The sequence below is a fragment of the Stomoxys calcitrans genome, chromosome 5 (assembly GCF_963082655.1).
Source record: "Stomoxys calcitrans chromosome 5, idStoCalc2.1, whole genome shotgun sequence".
In the NCBI taxonomy this organism is placed as follows: Eukaryota; Metazoa; Arthropoda; class Insecta; order Diptera; family Muscidae; genus Stomoxys; species Stomoxys calcitrans.
This window is the reverse complement of record NC_081556.1, coordinates 27618914-27643025: the sequence shown is the minus strand read 5'-3', so window position 1 is coordinate 27643025 and position 24112 is coordinate 27618914. Positions and strand designations below refer to the sequence as shown.

Here is a 24112-nt window from a genome sequence, read left to right as displayed (position 1 = left end):
TTCCAGAAGCCTCTGGGCTCCGCCCTTTGCAGCATGGCAAGCGAAATCCAATCCGGTCCGGTTGATTCTTAGGGCTTGAACGAGTTATTCGTCCAGATTATCCTCTCTCTACGTTAACATCCCCTCAACAACTGACCATGTCTCGGCACTGCTTTGTTTACGATGGATATCCGTGCTCCCGTTAAGTGCGTTGTGGCCAGGAGTTCGAGAGTTTCGGAATTGGACTCATGTCTCAGGACACTTCCGAGTTTCTTCATGTCCTTGCCCCTCCACCACCGATTCGGCCCATGACGCCTTTCATAGCCGATCTCACCTTGCCCTTGTAGCGGTTAAGGGACCTCTAATAGAGGTCCCAATTAGTACCTTGTCTGGTACGATTGGCCTTGTTTTACAGCCTCCTCGTAGTCTTCCTCTGTTTCTTCAGCTCCCTATTTCACCAAACAGGCTGCGACCTCTTAGCTGGGTAAATAAGAGGGCAGTTCTCCCCAAAGCTGCTTACGTTGGCTTTTGTCAACGCGTTGGCCGCCAACTCAAGATCCCTTGTACCATCATGCACAGCGCAGATGTTGGAAACTTTGGATCGACACGCTTAGCATAGCGGCCGCAGTTAGTTTCGTGCTTCCTGGTGTATTGTGGATCATTGTGGAAAGATTGAAGTAGATATATCTATGATGCGAAAAGGAAGTCTGCTTAGACACTCTCCAATCCATCAAAAGAGAATAATCAAGACTCGTCAGAGTTATGTCTATCTTTCGGTATGCAGGGCACCTTAATCAATTTGACAAAGGTGTTGATGAAGATAGATGGCGTATCAGAAATCACGATCCACAAGCCAGTCAAAGTGTGTTGAATAATAACACACACTTGCTCAACTTTTATAAGTTCCTAGTTTATAAGTTCCTTGAATAGAAAGCATTGAATATGATCTCCAGCTAGAAGATGTTCGAAAAATCACGACAAAATTCTAAAGATCGAAATAAAAGAGCACAAATAGACTATTTTAAGTGTATTTAAATTAAATGTGGAACCCCTTTAAAAAATTTCTAAAAATGTAATTTTTGATAGTAGAAGAGACCAATAATTTTCTTGCTCCTTAATCAACATTAAGTTTTCGAAAACTTCCCGATAATCCTAGATCACTGTCAAAATTCATAGGTTCACCAATACGCAAAGTTTCATTGGTGCCATATTTGACATTTTGTTTAAAGAATTCCCTATTGTCATCCCAAACTTTGTTATAGCCAATATAAAGTTGATCCAGTGAACCATTTTTTCCTCCATATTCAATGGGTAAATAGGTTTTAGGAACATGCTCAACTAAATCCTCGATGTTTTTTCCACAAAGAACTACCTGAAAAGTACCAGATTTAGACTTTTTTTAGTTTTCATTGAAATATCTCTCAAACTTACTCTCTTCCGGAATTTCTCCGTTATATGGGGCAGCACTATATTAAAAAACTGATGGGAATATTTCGATAGATTTATAAAGCATAAACTTTTTAAACGTATAGGAAAAGCTTTCTCGAAGAAAAGGGCAAATTGTTTGGTTATATTTGGGGTGAATTGCATTAGATGACTGGCGGTGGCCTCGCTCATGTCAAATATGGCCTTGACTCCATAGACGCAAGCATATGGATCATTCATTAGCATAACTTCGATGACGGCTACACCAAATTGAATCAATTCATTGGCATTAAAATCCTGAGAGTTGTAATTGTAACGCAAAACCACAATACGAGAACCACAATCATTCAAAGGCCTGGGGAGAACAGAATAAAATCTGGGAACCACACTTTTACAAATCCAGTGTAATAGAAATAATTTATATTCACCTACCCAGTGTTGTGAAGTTTTCGAAATTGTTCACTATCTACATCAATGGGATTGAATAGTTCGGAATATTTGGTCTTCAAGGCATAGAACATATCCAATTTCTGTTTGGCCTTCTCCAGGCTGTACTTACAGCCCCTAAGAAATTGTATGAGAAATTGATCATCGGTACGTGCCTTAAGATGTGGCTGTTGTTTGATCCATGTTTTAAATGCTTGCAAATCTTCAGGTATCCTTTCAGGAACTTCACCCAAGTCTGTAATGGCATTCTTTTGTAATTCTGGAGAGAGGACTTTAATTTGAGCCATACTGTAGTGCCAAGTGCCAAGGGGCGACTAACTTTGTGTACGACAAACTTGTTGCTATTTCGGCTTTCCCCCAGATTACAATATGTTTGGTGTGTTTTATTTGCCAATCTAGGGGACTCGTTAGCTTATGGACAAATAAAACGTGCTTACCGGCTAAAATTTTTGTTTTTAAGATATAGATTAACATTGGGAATCATGTCAATTTAATTACAAATAAATGTTTCATGGAGTTCATATTTGTGATTAAATTATTTGCAATTTTTGAATTCCAGATGGTTTAATCATTGAAAAAATTTGTTGCGGTCTTCCTCTTTTAGTCATTATCATTCACATTGAAAGATGACACCATATGTTTTCTATTTTACACGCTTTCGCACAATAATCGGCTATAACAGAGGCGATAAGACAAGCCGCTTACTAAGCATTTTTCTACATACATAGTAAGCGAGAAAATCCGCTTATGGGATAAATAAAACACACCTAATGTAACATTTTATAAAATAGTCTACGCATACATAATAAAATAGAACCTACTATTGGGAAATCTTATTTGTAGCAACTAGATGAGCTATAGTTTGATCTTAGTTATATTGTTGTTGCTTTTTTTGTGAGTTGAGATGACATCACATTTCGCAGCTATCAAAATGACCAAGCAAACGGCTGAAATGGAACAAACTGACCTATGACTGTTTGAGACATTATGTCAAGGTGCATATAAAGATAATATGACTTAATTACATTAAAACAAAAACAAAACAAATTATTTTGTTAGCTTAATTAGGTTTATAAATTATAAAAATATTCAAAATTAATTGCTAGGCAGTGATTGGGTAGACGAATTTTAAACAAGTAAATTTTAAACAAGTAAAAATGTACTAAGTTCGGCCATGCCGAATCTTGGGAACCCACCACCACGGATTCTGCAAAAGTTTATACTAAATAAATCGAGTTAAAGGTTACAATTTAACTGTACATGAGAGATCCGTTTATATGGGAGCTAAAGGGTGATTTTTTTGAGGTTAGGATTTTCATGCATTAGTATTTGACAGATCACGTGGGATTTCAGACATGGTGTCAAAGAGAAAGATGCTCAGTATGCTTTGACATTTCATCATGAATAGACTTACTAACGAGCAACGCTTGCAAATCATTGAATTTTATTACCAAAATCAGTGTTCGGTTCGAAATGTGTTCAAATTTTGACAAATTTTGTTCAGCGATGAGGCTCATTTCTGGTTGAATGGCTACGTAAATAAGCAAAATTGCCGCATTTGGAGTGAAGAGCAACCAGAAGCCGTTCAAGAACTGCCCATGCATCCCGAAAAATGCACTGTTTGGTGTGGTTTGTACGCTGGTGGAATCATTGGACCGTATTTTTTCAAAGATGCTGTTGGACGCAACGTTACGGTGAATGAACACATTTCGAACCGAACACTGATTTTGGTAATAAAATTCAAAGATTTGCAAGCGTTGCTCGTTAGTAAGTCTATTCATGATGAAATGTCAAAGCATACTGAGCATCTTTCTCTTTGACACCATGTCTGAAATCCCACGTGATCTGTCAAATACTAATGCATGAAAATCCTAACCTCAAAAAAATCACCCTTTATTTCAAGTTATACAACGATTTGAGCCGCGCTTGGCACATTTGTTGAAAGTGGTAGCAGAACACCACGTTCAAAATTTCCAAATCAGACAACAATTGCGGTTTCCAGGGGCTCAAGAATTCAAATCGGGAGATCGGTTTATATGGGAGCTATATCAGGTCATATCCCGATTTGGACCTTAATTGGTACAGTTATGGAAAGTCATAGCAGAACATTGCATGCAAAATTTCAGCCAAATCGGATAACAATTTCGGTTTCCAGGGGCTCAAGATATCAAATCGGGAGATCGGTTTATATTTGAGCTATATCAGCTTGTAGACTGATTTGGACCGTACTCAGCACAGTTGTGGGAAGTCGAAACCGAACACTACGTGCAAAATTTCAGCCAAATCAGACAAAAATTGCGGATTCCAGGGGCTCTAGATGTCAAATCGGGAGATCGGTTTATATGGAAGCTATATCAGGTTATAAATCGTTTTGCACCGTACTTGGCACAGTTCTTGAACTATATCAGGTTATAGACCTATTTGGTCCGTAATTGGAACATTTATTGGAAGTGGAAGCAGAACACAATTGCGGCTTCAAGGGACTCAAAATGCAAAACTGGGAGATTGAATTGCATGCGGTGTTCTATTATGACTTCCAACAACTGTGCCAAGTACGGTTCAAGTTGGTCTATAACCTGATAGAACCCCTATATAAACCGATCACCCGATCAAATCTTTAGCCCCTTGATGTCGGGGCTAAACCTAATCTAACTCTACCCTAACCTAACGGTTCATATCAGTCTATAACCTGGTATAGATCCCATATAAACCGGTCTCTCGATTATCCTTGTTCGGTTCCTAGAATCTTTAATTTTTGCTGGATTGACAGAAGTTTGGTGGTGGGTTCTCTGTGCCAAGTACGGTGTAAATCGGTCTCTTGATTATCCATGTTCGGTTTCTAGAAGCTTTCATTTTAAGTCAATCTATACATGTCCGTCCGCCCGTCTGTCTGTAGAAACCACGCTAACTTTCGAGGAAGTAAAGTTAGCCGTTTGAAATTTGGCGCAAATACTTCCTATTAGTTTAGTTCGGTTGGGATTGTAATGGGCCATATCGGTCCATGTTTTGATATAGCTGCCATATAAACCGATCTTGAATCTTAACTTCTTGAACCATTAGAAATCGCAATTCTTATCCGATTTGGCTAAAATTGTCCATGAGTTGTTTTGTTAGGACTTTCAAAAACTGTACTAAGCACGGCCTATTAGTCCATAACCTGATATAGCTGTCATAAATCGATCTGGGATCTTGACTTCTTGACCCTCTAGAGGGCGCATTTCTTATCGGATTTGGCTGAAATTTTGCATAACGTGTTTTGTTATGACTTCCAACAATTATGCCAAATATGGTTTAAATGGGTCCATAACCTGATATAGCTGTCATATTAACCGATCTGGGATCTTGACTTCTTGAGTCTCTAGAGGACGCAATTCTTATCCGTTTTAGCTGAAAATGCGCACTACGGCTTCTGCCATGACCTTTAACATACGTGTTAATTAGCGTCTGAATCGGGCTTTAGCCTGATACAGCTCCCATATAAACCGATCAACCTATTTTACTTCTTAAGCCCCTAAAGGGCGCAATTCCTATCCGATTTAGCTGAAATTTTGCACAATGGCTTCTACTATGATCTCCAACATTCAATTAATTTATGGTCCGAATCGTACCATAACTTGATATAGCTCTTATAGCATAGCATTTCTTTTATTTTATCCTTTGTTTGCCTAAAAATCCATGTGGAAGGTATATAAGATTCGGCGCGGCCGAACTAAGCTAGTTTTTTCTTGTTTTTGTTAATACTTTAAAGGTTTCGTAATACAGCATATCGGTATAATGTATTTAATTTTAATTATTTATGCAAGCTAGTGAACAATTAATTGCCGGAACTACCTAATTGAGTATCACATAGTGATGAAAGTAAAAGGGTCTTATAGAAGTTTTTTTTTAAGATAGTTTAATCGACATCAAGCTTTCTAAATGAACCACTAATGCCCAAATCAGCATCAAAATTTAGCGGTTGGCCAATTCGCAATTTCTCATCGGTGCCAAAGTTTTCATTCTCTTTGAAAAATTCTCGATTTTCTTCCCAAATTTTTTCATTTTCGATTGGCCATTGCTTAACAGAACCATTTTCGCCGCCATACTCAATGGGTAAATACTTTCTGGGTATGTCCTTGTCTAATTCCTCAATGTCCATACCGCAAAATATTAACTAAAATATGCGAGAAGGGTTTATAATGTACATGTCCAAGAATGGATTGATCAACTTACTCTTTTCCTAAACTTTTCTGGCAAGTGAGGCAGCATTAGATTTATAAACTGGCGAACAGGCATCGAGATGTTAATGAAGCAAATCTTTTTCACTCGCATGGGAAAGGCTTTCTCGTGGAAATTGACAAACTGTTTGGCAATATTAATGGTGATTTGCATAAAATGATTGGCTGTGGCTTGCGAATTATCCACCACAGCTACAATGCCATTGATACAGGCATAAGGATCTTCCATTATCAATATCTCAGATATTGCTTCACAATATCGAATTACATCGACAATAGAAAAATCATGCGGCGAATAATTACAACGTAGTAACACCAAGCGCGGGCCGGATCCATGTAAGGGTGTAGGTAGGACAGTGTAAAATCTGTAAATGTATGCGAATTATAAAACCAAAACCAATGTTGGGGTTAAAAGTTGCCCTTAAACTCACCCTGTGTTGTGAAGTTTACGAATTTGTATATCATCCACATCAGTTAAGCCCATATTATCTGGGTACTTGGACTTCATGGCAAAGAACATATCGATCTTCTTTTTGGCCTTTTCTAGACTGTATTTGCATCCTCGCAGGAATTGAATTAGAAATTGATCATCCATACGGGCTCTCAAATGTGGTTGCTGCTCGATCCATGCCTTAAAGTCCCTCAAATCCTGTGGTATTCTCTCGGGCACCTCACCCAATTCTTCGATGGCAATTTTTTGTAGATCTGCGGGAAGTGCTTTAATCTGAGCCATGTCTAGTGTTGTATAGTCTATGGTTGTTTGATCTGTGTGTCAGTTTATTTTGAAATAAATACCAGTTTGTTGATCCATACTTTAGTTTGTTGTTATTACACAGTTCATTCAAATAATCAAAGCAACAAAATTAATAATTTCCTATGGGAAGTTTATTTAAATGCTTTAAAAGTGAAAATTGCTATCAATGGGAAGCAATAAATAATGGGATATAAAATAAGTCTAGCATATCCGTCTGGTATGTACACTCGGACTTATATGCACACTGACACTCACACTAAGCTTGAAACGAGGGTTCGGATATTAATCCGCCCATGTCTCTATGGACAAACATCTAAGCCAGTAATCGGCTTGTTGTATGCTCTAAATACTAAAAAAAGTAACCTCGAAAAGAAAATCTAAGTTCCATGCTACTTACAAAATCCCTAATTGTTTTCCATATCAACCCCTAAGTTCGTTCATGTCTGGTATTGTGTCTTCACCTAAGTGCCGGTGTCTGTTTGCCACCAAAGCTGAGCAATTACATAGAAAATGCTCGAACGCCCACATACCCTACAAATGCCATCACTTGCCGCACCGAGTCTGCATAAGTGAACCCGTAGTCCTTGGAGTTCTGTTATGACACCGAAAGCTATACTGACCTCCTTCTTACTTCCTTTTAGTTAGACGAGACTTCTCATAAACGATCCGTCGCCATAGGATTTTTTTCGTTCTACCGACCGTTTCGCTGTTTCACAGTGTTCGTCGCCCACGCCCTAAACTCGTAGTACGTCGACCCGAAAGGCTTCGGGTTAACCAAGTTTATTGAAGTCAGCCCTCTAGCATTCACTGCCAAATTATCGATGTGGATCGTGTCATCCTTAGAGATGGCGTTAATCTCCTTCTTACACTCCAAGACTGTTTGTGACCTTACCGTCCTGGTTGTAATTAGCCTAATGGCCATTTTACTGTTTACACCCTCGCGTTAACACCACAACACCGCACGCATTTCGTGTTTGCCCGGATCACCGCCTGCAGGACCGTATTATGGTCAAGTAGTCGAAAACTGATCTCAGTTCCTGGATTCTAAATGTAGACCCCCAGCCCACTCTGTCCTCTAGCTTTAATCCATCTATGTAGCATGATCTTGACTGTGCCGCTGGCAGCAGTGCCTCAAGTGTCATCTCTGGTGTCCGATCGGAAAACTCTTCCATTCTTTCCATGTTTCTTATCGTGGCTTCGATTATACCGCATTGGTATAATCTGCTCCTGTTATCTATCCATTCTCCTATTCTCTATTCTCTTTCCATTCCCCATCGCCTTAAGTCTCATAGCCGCTGTGGCTGCCTCACACTTAATCTGTATGTCAATGGGTCAGATCTGTAGACTAGTCTCCAGTACCCTAGTGGACGTGATACTCATCGCTCCGCCTATGTCAAGACAACATGTTCTGTAAATATGTTATATTGTTTTTACGTTACACAGTGGGACAAAATCGAAAAAACTACCGAGCCCAATATGGTAGGTATTTAGATATAGCTGCCATATATATGGATCTGTCGATTAAGGGTCTGAAGCCCATAAAATCTTTATTAATTATTACCCGATTTCGCTGAAATTTAATAGGCTCTCGAAATCTGACCCAAATAAGGTTCAGATCAGACTATATTTAGATATAGCTGGCATATGGACCGATGTTCAAATTTAGGGTCTGAAACCCACAAAAGGGGATTTATTGCCTGCTTTCGCTGAAAGTGTGAACCCACAAAAGCGGATTTATTGCCTGCTTTGGCTAAAAGTGTGTTTTGTATAAGAGTTTTCGTGACCTGAATAAAATATGATTCAGGTCAGCCCCCATTTAGATATAACTATAGATATGGTAGTTGAGTGTTGCGATCTCTGGCTTTCCTTTTCCATTTGCAGAGAAAATCTCCGATCATTGAGCTCGTCTCGAAAGAGAAACAAACAAAAATTGTGAAATTTAATGATCATCGCCCTAACAGGCAAAAGCTTGAAAACGAAAAAAATTGGCGGAGCCCGGCCGGGATTCGAACCTGGGCACCCAGAGCAACAGCGAGAGTCGTTGCAGTTGTCTAGCGTTCGAAGCCATCAATAAAAGTTCCAACAGATGCACAGAATCATGTGCACCATGGGAGTTGTGTAATTGTCGCAGACAAGAAATCTGTCATTACACGAAAAAACATGCATTGGGAAAAGTACAGCTAATAGACAGGGTTTTCGAGTGTTGTTAAGGGAGTATTTGTATCATGGATGCGTTTTCGCAATAAATACGATACAAATACAACATACCAACGTACGGTCCTGAAGAAACAAACAAAAATTATTCATATATACATGGTGGTGGGTATCCAAAGTTCGGCATGGCCGAACTTAATATATTTTTACTTGTTTTAATTACGATCGTGAATGAAATTTTTGTAATTTTCAATTAAAAAATTAATTGATTTAATAATTTTTTTTTATTAAATCTTTAAATATTTTATATGTAGAATGTGATTGATTGTGATTTTAGGCCACAAACTTTTTTCTTTTTGTCACTCGACTCATTCACCAATTCATTGAAAACAGCTGAATTTATAAAGGGAAACATAAACCTCAAATTTGTGTTCCATATGTGAACCATGTTGCATCGAAATCGAGGGTGCGCCTTTCCGCAAGAAATTTAATATAACATTTCCATAATTTCAATTAAATGTTTAATTGATGTAATTTAAAAAACTAATTGGATATTTGGGAAATTTCAATTAATTTTTTAATTGGATCAATTAAAAAATTTAAGAAAAATTTCAATAATTTTTTTATTTGGATTAATTGGAAATTGCAAACATTTTCAATTATAATTTTTAGTGAATATGCAACTTTTTTAATTAAAAATTTTTCAATTAATTTTTTCAAAACTTTTCATTTTTTTATCATTTTGGTGATTGAAGCAGTTTCAATTAAAAACAATTAATTGCATCATTTAATTTCATGATTGGAACCGATTTTTGTTTTTTTGTGCATATGTGCATAGTTTTAGTTCGAATATCCAGCATCGCCTCCAGGCATTTTTGAACTGAATAACCAATTTGAAAGAAATTCACCTCTAAATGGACGAAATTTACGCCCTACAAGTGTCAAAAGGCCTTAATCATGCTAATACTTGAAGTGTAGATATACATTGGTTCTTGCTTATACTCCAATATCGAAACTTATTACTGTTAACCTACAACATCTATAGGGTATTAAACCTTACTCACAGCAGTGGGGTTTTTATGCGATCTTAGCTCATTGTTCACAGTTTTCAATTATTTGTATACAATAACTATCTATTAAATGCGTATACAGGAAATAGTTTTAATAAGTTATGTGATGCATATTCAGATGCACTTAATGCTGTACCTTATCTTGACTTGATCAGTCGTAAGCCATGATTTGTGGATCAAGTAATTCTGTGTTCAAAAGTCAATATTCACAAATTCACAAGTACAGTCGAAACCGGATATGTGAAACGCTAAATATGCGAAATGTTTTGTTTCACTTCAACGTAATGCTTTGCTCAGATATGTGTAAGTGAAACCGAAGTTTTACTTCACGATATATGAAATAATTTGAGTTGGATAAGAGCAATGCTTAGTACTGATTGATGTCGAGGGGGATTGACGCCGGAAACAGGGGAGCACAACACGCATCACGATGTGATACAGGAGGTCGAGACGTCTCTCCGACAGAAGGAGTACACTTTGGCGGCCTTCTTGGATATTGAGGTGGCGTTAGGCGCCGCACTGGACCGCGCGGGGATTCACCCCTTAATCTCCCAGTGGAATAATAATATGGTTTATGGCAAGATTATTAATGCGAACCTGAGATATAGTGTGGTATTGCAGCTGTCGAAGGAGGCGAAGTACCTAGGCATAGTCCTCGATTCGAAACTGTCCCGGAAGAGGAATACCTAGAAAAGAAGCCGTGAGGCACTGAGCGCTTTTTACTCCTGCAGGAGGATGTTCTATGGTAAGATGATTTATCTGGAGATCGGTTTATATGGCATCTACCTCCGAATATGGCATAATAGACCATAGATGGCACAGTTGTTGGAAGTCATACAAATGCGATATGTTAAAAATTTCAGCCAAATCAGATAAGAATTTAGCCCTCTAGAAGCTCAAGAAGTTTAATCGGGAGATCAGTTTATATGGCGGCTCTATCAGGTTTTGGGCTGATTTAGACCATCTTGAGCAAAGTTGTTGGAGGTCACAACAAAACACGTCGTGTAAAATTTCAGCCAAATCGGATAAGCATTGCGCCCTCTAGAAGCTGAAGAAGCCTAATAGGGAGATGGGTTTATATGGCGGCTCTTTGAGGATATGGACTTATTTAGATCATACTTAGTACAGTAGTTGAAAGTCATACCAAAACGATATGTGAAAAATATCAGCCAAATGGGATAAGCATTGTGCCCTCTGAAGCTCAAAAAGTCTAATCAAGAGATCGGTTTATCGGATATACGCAAAATTTCTGCCAAATTGGAAAAGAATTACGCCGCCTAGGACTCAAGAACTCAAATCAGGAGATCGATTTATACGGCAGTTTTATCAGGTTATCAACCGATATAGACCATACTTGGCTCAATTGTTGGAAGTCAGTTGAAGTCATAACAGGTTGCAATTTTCATCCGATCGTCTTCAATTTTGGCACATACATTTTTATACCCACCAACGAAGGTTGTGGGAATTCATTTTGTCATTCCCTTTGCAACACATCGAAATATCCATTTCCGACCTATAAAGTATATATATTCTTGATCAGCATAAAAATCTAAGACGATATTGCCAGTCTGTCCGTCTGTCTGTTGAAATCACGCTACAGTCTTTAAAAATAGAGATATTGAGCTAAAACTTTGCACAGATTCTTTTGTTGTCCATAAGCAGCTTAAGTTCGAAGATGGGCTATATCGGACTATATCTTGATATAGGCCCCATATAGACCTATCCGCCGTTTTAGGGTCTTAGACCCATAAAAGTCACATTTATTATCCGATTTTGCTGAAATTTGGGAATGTGAGTTGTGTTAGGCCCTTCGATATCCTTCATCATTTTGCCCAGATCAGTCCAGATTTAGATATAACTGCCATATAGACCGATCTCTCGATTTAAGGTCTTGGGGCCATAAAAGGCGCATTTATGATCCGATTTAAAATTTGGGACAGTGAGTTATGTTAGGGTCATCGACATCCTTCTTCAATTTGGCCCAGATCGGTCCAGATTTGGATATAGCTGTCATAAAGACCGATCTCCCGATTTAAGGTTCTGGGCCCATAAAATGCATATTTATTGTTCAATGTCGCCGAAATTTGGGACAATGAGTTAAGTTAAGCCCCTCGATATTTTTCTGTAACTTGGCCCAAATCGGTCCAGATTTGGATATAGCTGCCATATAGATCGATATTTCGATTTTAAGTTTTAGTCAATGCAATTCAATAAATCCTTAGCCCTCTTAAATTTCAACTTTGACATTTATTTTCTTTTTCTTGTTGTTGCATGTTATATTATTAATTTTATTTTATCTTTGGAGTGTTGCATTTCGCTACAATCTGTTTAATCCACATCCAGTTTTCGAAATGTTCCCTCAATACCCAGGTCATCATTGAAGTATGGGTTTTTGCCAATGCGAAGGTGTTCATCGGTGCCATATTGTACATTCTCCTTAAAGAAGTCTCGATTCTCATCCCACAGTTTGCCGTTTTCAATGTGCCACTGATCGATGGAACCATTTTCACCACCATTTTCTATAGGCAAGTATTGTCTAGGTAGGCTTTTCTCCAAATTCTCAAAATTTGTATCACATATAACAATCTGGAATATATGTATATGCAGGGTCTTATAGGTCCTATTGTTTTCTAAGATTTTACTTACTCTGCTTTTTAATTTTTCCGGCAAGCATGGCAACAACATTTTGAGAATATGATGTACATGCTTGCTAATATTTATGAAAATCAATGTCTTAAGGCGTATAGGTAATGCTTTCTCGTAGAAATCGCCAAATTGTTTGGCCACATTAATAGAGACTTGCATAAGATGGGTAGTCGTGGCTGCAGATAAATCCATTACAGCTACTAAACCATTAATACAGGCGTAGGGGTCATTCATCAGCATCATTTCCAGCATGGCTTCGCAATATCGCATCGCTTCGATGGTATTGAATTCTTGTGAAGAGAAATTTAACCGAACAACTGCAATGCGGGCACCATTTTCATGTAGGGGCTTAGGCAAAAGTGCATAAAAGCTGCAAAGAAGAGTCAATAAAAAATGCAAATAAAATTAGCCAAAAAAATTGTTTTTACGCACCCCGTGCTGTGAAGTTTCCGAAATTGCGCACTGTCGACATCACTAACAACAAATAATTCGGGATACTTAGTCTTATAGGCATAAAACAAATCGATTTTACGCTTCGCCTTCTCCAGGCTATACTTGCAGCCTCTGAGAAATTGTATCAGAAATTGATCATCGGTACGAGCTCTTAAATGTGGTTGCTGTATAATCCATGCCTTGAAGGCTGCTAAATCCTGAGGGATCCTCTCTGGAACTTCTCCCAATTCTTCGTTGGCATTCTTTTGCAATGCTTCGGGCAGCGGTTTTATTTGAGCCATGCTTCTCACCTTGTTACCGATTAGTATTTGATTGCTTTTACGATCAGCTATTCGTTGGCAAAGGTTTCCTACATTTAAGTTAGGCACAGCATCTTAAATAATCCGCTGTAATTGCAGACATTACCATTATAGTGACGCATCAGACAGGGAAGTTATTATAATGTTATTGGAAGCCAGTGTTTGTATAAAGTCCGTGATTCCAATATCTGATAGCAAGTAGATTTTGTTTAAAAAAAGAGTATTGCAAGTTTCAGCATTATTTGTAACAAGATGTAGAAAAAGTGACTGCTTTGAATGCCGAGTTGATGTGGGTTTTCTTGTGCTACGAAATAAGCAACAAACAAATCTCAATTTTGAAAAACAAGTGAAAACGTGCTTAGTTCAGCCAGGCCGAATCTTAGTAACACACTACCATGGATTCTACTAAAATTGTGTACCATTGAACTTAGTTGAAGAGCACATGTGTTCTTATGTAAAAAATTTCTACCAAATCAACCAAAAATTTAAGCTTCTTTGGACCGTAGGAGCTATATCCCGATGGTGCCTTCGCTACCCCGTTTTTGGTACCCCCATTTTAGTGTAGGACTTCCTAAAACTTAGGTAGTCACCCAGTTTATAAGATTATGAAGTTTTGTAATAATTGCATATAAAACTTCAGGAATCGGTCCCCTTTCGTAAGGAAAGTACCAAAAACTACCAAGAATGACAATACATCGGATAAGTCGCCCAATATATAAGATATAAATGAATACCAATTTTGAGCAATTTAGCTCAATTCGTAAGGAAAGTGCCATTTTGTATGTTTTAGTACCTAAATATTCGATTTTGAAAAAAAAATCTTCTGGTCGTCCAGAATTTATCGTTAAGGTGTAGCTGTATACAATTTTTGAGAGCTTAAGATCACTCTGTGCTATTACAATTTTGTAAGTTTTAGTTCCTAAATGCACGAATTACAAAAAAATCTTCTACTTGCCCAATTTTTACTGTTAAGATGTACGCGAATCTCAATTTTGAGAGCTTTAGCTCACTTCGTAATGAAAGTACCATTTTGTGCATTTGAGTACCTAAATGTACGAAAAAAAAAAAACTTCTAGTCGCCTAATATTGACTTTCAAGGTACCAATTGCACCACAATTAGTAAGTTTTCTTCCATATGTTGCATTTTTGTCAAGACTGCGATATTGTTTGCAAAACTGCTTTGTTCTAGCTGTTCTAGACCAACATAAGCTATTTCGTACTTTTTGGTACCAAAATGTACCAATTGTATATTTTGGTACTTTTTTTAGTACCTATATGTACAAATTTCCAAAAACTCTTATAGTCTTCCAATTTAGGTTGCCATGGTGTACCGAAGTTCCAAAATTCAGAGCTCTAGCTCAATTAACAAAGAAAGTACCAAATATTGGGTTGCCCAAAAAGTAATTGCGGATTTTTTAAAGTAAAGCAAATGCATTTTTAATAAAACTTAGAATGAACTTTAATCAAATATACTTTTTTACACTTTTTTTCTAAAGCAAGCTAAAAGTAGCAGCTGATAACTGACAGAAGAAAGAATGCAATTACAGAGTCACAAGCTGTGAAAAAATTTTTCTACGCCGACTATATGAAAAATCCGCAATTACTTTTTGGGCAACCCAATATTTCCAATTGCGATATTAAACGTACGTTTTCTATTTTTTCATTTCATTTAGTCACCCATATTATATTTCCTTCTTGTACCTTCATGCCAAATTTCACATCTCTAGCTCCATCTGCAAAGAAAGTAGCAAATGGTACTAAATGGTACTAATTGCGGTACTAAATGTTTGTTTTCTCCCGTTATCATTTTTTTCTTTTTAAATTCATTTTCATTATTTAACAGCAGATGTCTTTTAAGTCAAATTTCAATTTCTAGTTCTATCCATCCGCCATGTAGAAATTTCACCCATTTTATACATTGTTGGTACTTTTTCCAAAAACTTTTATAGTCACCCAATTTAGGTTGTCATGGTGTACCTAAGTTCCAATTTCAGAGCTCTAGCTCTGTTAACAAAGAAAGTACTAATTGTAAATTTTTGGTACTTTTTTTTGGTACCTATATGTACAAATTTCCAAAAACTCTTATAGTCACCCAATTTAGGTTGCCATGGTGTACCTAATTTCCAAAATTCAGAGTTCTAGCTCAATTAACAAAGAAAGTTCCAAATAGTTCCAATTGCGATATTAAACGTACGTTTTCTGCAGTTACCAGTACTATTTTTTCATTTCACTCTCATTATTGTGCAGCAGATGTCTTTTAAACAAAATTTCAAAATTTTAGCTCTATACATTAGCCCTGAAAAGATATCAACCATTTTGTACATTTTTGGAAGTGTACAAATTTCCAAAAATACTTATAGCCACCCAATTAACAAAGAAATTACCAAAAAGTACCAATTGCGGTACTAAACGTACTTTTTCTTTGACTTGTCACCAAATCTTGTTTTCTTCAAGATGCTCTTTAATTTGAATCCAAAATCATAATTCTAGCCCTATCCGTTCCGCTAGGTAAAAATTCACCATTTCGTACTTTTTGGTACGTTCACGCTGGGTAAAAAGTCACCATTTCGTAATCTCGGTACTTTTTAGTACCTAAATGTATGAATGTCACCAAATCTTTCCTTATCCCATGCCTTTGACTCAAGACCAACATTCGTGCAAAATTTCATGATTCTAGCTTTAGCCGTTTGGGCTGGGCGATGATCGGTCCACTTCGCTGTCGCACGTAGAGCTTCGTAAAGTACATCTCTATGAGTGTTGGGAAACTTTCCCCTAACCACAGTAGCCACGTCAACAGCATACGTGACCACTTTTACACCTTTCTCTTCCACAGACAATAATATTGTTAATTGCTTAACTCCCTTACCTCTCCTTCAAACTGGGTCTAACCAACTCGTGTCAGTTGAATAATTATATTGTACCAAGTAGTTGTTTGAAGTAATGGCCAAGTCACAAGTGGCGTTATTAATTATAGGAGTGCCACACTTTCTTTAGCTCTAATGTGTCTTTTAATTTTTCTATCAAACATCGATAATTTTTTAATTACATAATGGTTACGCTTTTGATGCCTTATTTGCTTATGTTAATACAAACTTAATTAGAAAATGTACTCCAAAGTGTTTTAAGTTTCAACCCAAAAATTTAGGATTTTAGAGAGAAAGGTTAGGTTAGGTTGGAAACAGGGTGCTGATATTAATCCGCCTAAGCCAGTAATCGGCTTGTTGTGCGCTTTAAGTACTAAAAGTAGTCTCGAAGAAGAATGTCTTAGTCACGAATTCCGTGCTACTTACAAAATTCTTAATTGTTTTCAATACCACTCCCCTAAGTTGGTTCATGTCTGGTATTGTGTCTTCACCTAAGTGCCGGTATCTGTTAGACGCGAAAGCCGGGCAATGACGAAGGAAATGTCCCAACGTCTCAACATCTTTCCCACTTGCCCTACACATGCTATCACTTGCCGCACCGATTTTACCTAAGTGAGTTCGTAGTCCTATGTGTCATGTTATGATACCAAATGCTATACTGACCTCCTTCTCAATTCTTTCAGATGTCGGGAGGCTGAAAATAACCTACTGTTTAAAATTTCAGCTAAATTTGGGAATAAATAAAGCTTTTATGGGCTTCAGACCCTTTATCGGGAGATCGGTCTATATGGCAGCTATAACTAAATATAGTCTGATCTGAACAATATTTAGGTTCGAAGTTAAGAGGCCTGAAACTACTCACTGTTCCAAATTTCAGCGAAATCGGTGAAAGGGCTTCAGACCCTTTATCGGCAGATCAGTCTATATGACAGCTATATCTAAATATAGTCCGATATGAACCATATTTGGGTCAGATGTTATGGGGCCTAAAACTACTGACTGTTTAAAATTTCAGCGAAATCGGCTGAAAAATTAAGTTTTTATAGGCATTAGACCCTTTATCTGAAAATCGGTCTATATAGCAGCTATATCTAAATATGGTCCGATTTGGCCCGTTCAAGAACTTAATCAGCGTGCATCAAAAAGAGGTATTCGTGCCAAATTTCATCTCAATATCTAAATTTTTGAAGCCTGTAGAGTGATTACAACAGACGGACGGACAGACGGATAGACACACGGACATCGTTAAATCGTCTTAGAATTTTACGACGATCCGAAATATATATATTTTGTAGGGTCGGAAATTGATATTTCGATGTGTTGCAAACGGAATGACTAAATGAATATACCCCCTATCCTACGGTGGTGGGTATAAAAACATATAGTGAGATATCAGCTTAACAAGTGATTAATTTCAATAGCCATGTGTGCTAGTACACATTTGTCTTTTGCATGATACCAATCTCCCATGCAATCTACCAATCTTCCACTCGGTAGTTGAAAGATATTTTTATCAGAAAGATATTTGTCCAAATCGTCGCCTATACCAGCTTGCATCATCATATTCCAGAGGAGGTCCTGAGAATTTCGTAAAGCCGTCAGAGTATACCGATAACAGTTCATCATCTATCAAACTTCACATGTTCGAGGCATGCAGCCCTCTCTTCTCCCATGTTAATAACGTACAACGCCAAAGTATGCTAAGCGATATTAGCAAAGTTTCTTGGACCCATGATACTGTTGTTCGCCTTAGATCTTTGGGGATGGGATGTTCACCAGTCTTAAAGCAGTCTTTTGACTGACAGTTTTACCGTTGCCGAATTAGAATGTAAACTGGAATCTCACTCTATATTTGTGAAAACCTTAGCATCCGTCGAATCGAGGAAAACGTATACCCTCCAGGAAGCTATCCAGCGATTTGGCATCGAAGGGTCCGGGCAAAAGACCTTACACAGAGAGAGAAGGGGCTCAATTGGAGTAGGCTAAGTAGGAAGTATCCAAGAGTTGAAAGGAAGTTGAGCTTGCTGGTCTCACTCCCTCTCTGCAAACGGAGAGGGAAGGGGAGGGAGCGCTGGCAAGGGTTGTTTTCAGGCGCGTGGAGAACGCACTTCTTTCCTATAATAAAAGAAAAGGATGAACATGTACACAGAGAGGGCAGCCCTTGCCGATGAAGGACTCTATCGGGTCAATTCGGTACGTAAAACCGGCTGCCGTTGGATTGGATATTGACTGTAACTGGTACGAGTGTTAATGAGGCTTTTGTGCGTTCACTGCCTTTAATCGGAAAACAGGGCAATATGGCAGCTACATACAAATATGCTCAGATCTGGCATAAAAATATAACCGCATTTTTGGCTTGTAGATCATTTGGTATGTTTTGGTCAGGTTTGATATGATTTTTCTTAAATTTTGGTGGGAAATAATTTTGTTAAGCGCTAACACTGGTCTCAATATGTATGGAAATCCTAATAGACACGCTAAATCAAAACCTGAAGAGATTGAGACATAGCTTTCATGCAAATCGTCCATTAATAATGATTTCGTATTTACTCAAAGTACAATAGTTGGTAGACACAATTTTGCAGGGTATTATAAAGACTAGTTCTTCTCTTACCTGTTTTTATAGCCACCACCGTAGGATGGGGTTATGCTAATCTAGTCATTCCATTTGTAACACCTCGAAATATTGATCTGCGACCCCGTAAAGTACATAAATTCTGGATCGTCTCGACATTCTGAGTCGATCTAGCCATGTACCTGTGTCCATTTGTCCGTCTGTCGAAATCAAGATAGCTGCTGAAAATATTGCACAGATATTTAATATTGATGTAGGTCGTTGAAGATTGCAAACGGGCCATATCGGTTCAGATTTGGATATAGCTCTCATATAAACCGATCTCCCGATTTGACTTATTGAGCCCCTGGAAGCCTCAATTTTCATCCGATTTGGCTAAAATTTTCCTTGAAGTGTTTTATTATGATTTCCAACAATTATTTAAAATGCGGTACGAATCGGTCTAAAACCTGATATAGCTTCCATATAAACCGATCTTTCGATTTGACGTCTAGAGCCCTTGGAAGCCACAATTTTTATCATAACAAAACATTCGCTGAAAGTCGTTCCAGTTACGAAAGGTGTGGGCGACGAAAGGATTATCTCTAAAGTTCAATCATTGGAATTGTAGATAACCAAATCAGTCCATCGGCGGATCTGTATATATGAAAGCTATATGAAACTAAATCATATAGCTTTCATATATACAGATCCGCCGATCTGACTTCTTGAGCCCCTAAAGGACGCAAATCTTTTTCGATTTGGATGAAATATTGCACCAAAACTTTGACTTGCAACCTCTATGACAACTATTGCTCTAATCGATACTATAGCCTGATATAGCTTTCATATGAACCGATCTCACGATTTGAATTCTTGAGCCTCTATCCAATTACCTGATATAGCTTCCATATTAATTGATTTATCGAGAAAGCTGGATTTTAAAATTCATCATCCAAATTTTCAACTAAATCTGATGAACTGCTTCCTCCAGGGATCAAGAAGTCTGATCGGTAGATTCATTTATATGGGAATTATATCTGGCTATTGACGGATTTGGTTCATTAAAAATCTCAAGCGACCTACATTAGTATGAAATATATTTACAAAATGTAGGAATATACAGGAACTGACAGACGGACGGACCTGATGAAGTCTATATACATGTATTTTATACACTCAAAGATTAATATTTCGAAACTGTTTATTGAAAACAATCTGAAAGTCGTTCATAAATCTTTAAATTCATCTCTTTTGATAATTCATGGGTTTTTAAGTACAATTTATAATTCACACTCTTTTTAAGTTCTTAATCTTCTTCTTAATCAACTTGCAATTTACGGAATGAACCTTCAACTCCGAATATTTGATCATAATCAGGTACTGAACCAATTCTCAATTTTTCATCTACTCCATATTTTAGACCTTCGATAAAGAAATCGCGATGCTCTTGAAATATTTTCCAATTGTTTTGTTTGATTTCTTCCAGAGAGCCATTTTCTCCACCCAACTCTTTGGGCAGATATTTTTGGGGAATGTGTTCGAACAAAGTTGATTGCCAATTGCTGCCATGCATTTGTAGCTAATCAAGAAGAACAAAAGGAAGAGTTAGTAATTCAAATTTTTTTTCTTCCCAAATCACCATATTTACCCTTTGCTGTTGTTTGAGCGGCATAAATGATTTGGCCATATTGAAAAGTTTGTCCAAAGCTGCCGGAGCATTGATGACATGTACCGCCCTCTGACGTAAGGGTGTGGCATCTTCGGCAAAAGTTGACATCTTTTTGATCACCGTGGGAGTCATCTGCAGCATATGGGCGGTGGTGAAATTGGCCATATCTAAAATTTGCACATATCCATTGACCACGGTGTAGTCATCGTTGAGTATGGTGATTTCCTGGGTGCCATTGGCCAAGCACATGACATCGGCAAAGGTAAATTTATCGGTGGGATATAATCCTGTTCTTATGTACATTATACGAGGACCGGTTTCATTCAGTGGTGTGGGCAGATTAATACCAATTCTGGGAGCAAACATTCATGTTGATGTGATATAATCTTATTTATAGATTGGTGGCCATGAACTTACCCCAAATTAAAGAGTTCAATCATTTTGGGATCATCAACATTTTGTATGGTATAAAAATCGGGATATTTTGTTCTCAGCGTATAGTATTTGTCAATTTTCGATTTGGCCTTTTCCATGCTGTACTTACAGCCCCGCAAAAAACTTATGAGAAACTGATCGTCGGTGCGAGCTCTCAAATGGGTCTGCTTTTGAATCCATTCTCGAAAATCTTTTAAGTCCTGTTCAATGCGTTCGGGCACTTCATTTAATTCCTCACAGGCTACTTGCTGCAGGGCCTCTGGCAGGGGACGTATATTGGGCATTTTCCTTTCTGTTTTTTTGGCTAAACTTCCAACCGTAATCGATACACAACGCAACGCAAGAGACTAAACTAATCTGAATATTAGTAGAAAGCTAGTTTTTTATTTTCGTCGTTGAAAAGGGCACATTGTTTATGCACACAAATAAATTTTTAAATATCAAACGGATAAGATAAGAACATTCAATGTTTGTTGATAATTGATAAGTTATTCGCATGGAACACAAGTTGAAGTGTTCAATAGACGATTATGCTTTTTACTCGCATACGTAATACTTGATTCAAACCACCAGTGTAGGAGGGTGGATATGTATATAGGTACGATAGATTGATTATGGTGTCTGTCTGGTGGTATGATAAATGACTTGCTCTTATTATAAGAAGAGACCTAAAATGAAAAATATTCGATTGTTAATACAACATCGAATAAAATGGGCTGTTTTGCAAAGCCTTTAAAGATTTTATGGGCTATTTGATAAATGTTCATGTTCATTTCCACTGTAGTGGATTTTAAACTTTGTGTCATTTGAAAGGAGATGATATTCATAAGCATAGATATTGACTCTGAATCACATTTTGAGTCAATTTACCTATGTCCTCCGTTCTGTCTATGTTATTTTTAATCGAAACCGGTTTCATCGCTTCATTTAGACAAAAAGCACAGACTTCAATTTGGTCCAGAGATGAAATTGGTAGACATTTACTAACATGAAAGTAAGAAGGTCACTTTTAGATCTTCATTAAATTTGGCTTGTAGAGTTCTCTATGAATTTTGATTTTACTTTTAATGCTGTTCATAGAAATTGTTCCAGATTGTGATATAGCTGTCATAATTACCTGATTTGCGCTTATAAATCTAAATAAAGCGTATTTTTCGATAGTTATTGTCAAGACTTTCCAAAAATATAACTCCCAAACCAGAGAACAGATATAACCCATTCATATTTTCATTGCTTTTGATTTGTCTTCATTCAACAACAGCAAGTAATGCGGTTGCTTTCAAATGCATTAATTTTTTGATGATTGCTTCTTATACATCTTTATGCATTTTTTATACCCACCACCGAAGGATGAGGCTATATTCATTTTGTCATTCCCTTTGCAGCACATCGAAATATCCATTTCCGACCCAATGAAGTATATATATTCTCGATCAGCGTAAAAATCTAAGACGATCTAGCCATGTCCTTCCGTCTGTCCGTCCGTCTGTCTGTTGAAATCACGCTAGTCTTTAAGAATAGAGATATTGATCTGAAACTTTGCACAGGTTTTTATGGTTCGAAGATGTGCTATATCGGACTATGTCTTCATATAACCCCCATATAGACCGATCTCTCGATTTAAGGTCTTGGGCCAGAAAAAGGCACATTTATTGTTCGACTTCGCCGAAATTTGGGACAGTGAGTTGTGTTAGGCCAGTCGACAACCTTCTTCAATTTAGCTGCCATATAGACCGATCTGTCGATTAATTGTTTTGGGTCCATTTTGTATATTGCCGTTACACCACAAGCAATAGAATTGAAGCTGACACACTAAAAATAAAAGATAGTTCGCACCATTCGCTCAGTATTCATTGACTTTTTGGTGTGGTGCGAAACGTGGGGTTAGAAATTAGGCATTGTCATGAGTCATTGAGCAGACAGAATAGTAAGAAATGTGGCATAGTCCGCTGTCAGAAAGCCTCGAAGCCCGTAGGATTCATCGCCAACTAACGCGAATCGTCCGCATCCTGGCACTGACATGTTCGCGTCCTAACTCTGATTCGTACGCACCCTAACGCGACTCGTCTGCATATCAACGCTGACTTGTTCTCATCTAGATGACGATATAAATGCTACTGCTGAAATGATTGAGAAGATAATTTTAAATGGAATGAGAATATTTATTCCAGTTAAGACTATAACGTCTAAATCAGACGACAAAAGTTGGTTTAACCAGACATGCAGAGATGCTGTCAGATCGAAAGAGGTGTTATTCAGGAACTGGCGCTTGGATGCCAATACTGAAGATCTTCGTGTGCCAATGTACTTAGACGCGAAAAATTTCGTTCGTGAAAGGAGTAAAGGGTAGTTCTTCATCTATTCCAACTCTTGTTAAGAATGATCAAACGTTCACTGACCCGGTTGATAAGGCTAACCTGTTGGCTGATATATTTACAGAGAACTCTTCCCTGCCCGATAGCAATCAACTACTCTCCTCAATCGAAAATGTATCTGGCGTCATGTCCATGTATCTGGCGTCATGCCAAAAGGATTCTTTAGAATCTAGACATAAAAAAAATCCAGGGCCCGGATGGGGACAACACTCCATTACACAACCTTTTCAAACTTGCCTACCGTGCGGGAGTCTTCCCGGCACGTTGGAAGGTTGCGAACGTTCAGCCAATACCCAAGAAGGGTGAGACAAACAACCCTGCGAATTATCGGCCAATTGCGATATGCTCCGCTCTCTCCAAGGTCATGGAGAGCATGGTTAATCACCATCTTGTCAGATACTTAGAGTCTAATGGCCTTCTTAGCGACCAACAGTATGGGTTCTGCGGAAATCGCTCTACGGGCGACCTCATGGCACTTCTGCCGGAACGTTGGAGTCGCTCAATCCACCAGTTTAGTGAGGGAAGGGTGTGGCTCTGGATCGAGGTGTTTGTGTAAGTGTGTTTGTGGATTTGTAAGTGTGTTTGTGGGTCCTTAAAGTTAAAGCCTGGACGACTACTTTCCTAACTCGGCCGTAGATAAAACCGCGTTACAACTGATCTCCTGTTTTGATGTCTTGAGCCCCTAACGGACGCAAATCTTATTCGTTTTGGATAAAGGTCTTCAAGTCTTCTACTTTGAAATCTCATCCTCTATGGCAACTATGGTTC

The 24112-nt window shown here is 37.9% G+C and overlaps 3 protein-coding genes across 3 annotated transcripts; all 3 read right to left on the bottom strand.

Annotated features, from left to right (window-relative positions):
- Nucleotides 1-991: 991 nt before the first annotated feature.
- LOC106085610 (uncharacterized) lies at nt 992-21318 on the bottom strand. The gene is made up of 13 exons (XM_059369702.1): nt 20952-21318; nt 20514-20886; nt 20193-20444; nt 13125-13435; nt 12693-13062; nt 12413-12632; nt 6500-6833; nt 6064-6433; nt 5756-6004; nt 2289-2291; nt 1837-2165; nt 1411-1780; nt 992-1351 (listed from the first exon to the last, which is right to left on the bottom strand). Exons 1-13 carry the CDS (start codon nt 21251-21253, stop codon nt 1094-1096), a joined length of 3741 nt encoding a protein of 1246 aa, XP_059225685.1. The 5' UTR covers nt 21254-21318; the 3' UTR covers nt 992-1093.
- On the bottom strand, nt 5668-6825 carry LOC106085612 (alpha-tocopherol transfer protein-like). The gene is made up of 3 exons (XM_013249926.2): nt 6500-6825; nt 6064-6433; nt 5668-6004 (listed from the first exon to the last, which is right to left on the bottom strand). The coding sequence occupies exons 1-3, from the start codon at nt 6799-6801 to the stop codon at nt 5747-5749; spliced, it is 930 nt and encodes a 309-aa protein (XP_013105380.2). The 5' UTR covers nt 6802-6825; the 3' UTR covers nt 5668-5746.
- Nucleotides 12274-13488, bottom strand: LOC106085608 (retinol-binding protein pinta). The gene is made up of 3 exons (XM_013249923.2): nt 13125-13488; nt 12693-13062; nt 12274-12632 (listed from the first exon to the last, which is right to left on the bottom strand). The coding sequence occupies exons 1-3, from the start codon at nt 13424-13426 to the stop codon at nt 12375-12377; spliced, it is 930 nt and encodes a 309-aa protein (XP_013105377.2). The 5' UTR covers nt 13427-13488; the 3' UTR covers nt 12274-12374.
- Nucleotides 21319-24112: the final 2794 nt, after the last annotated feature.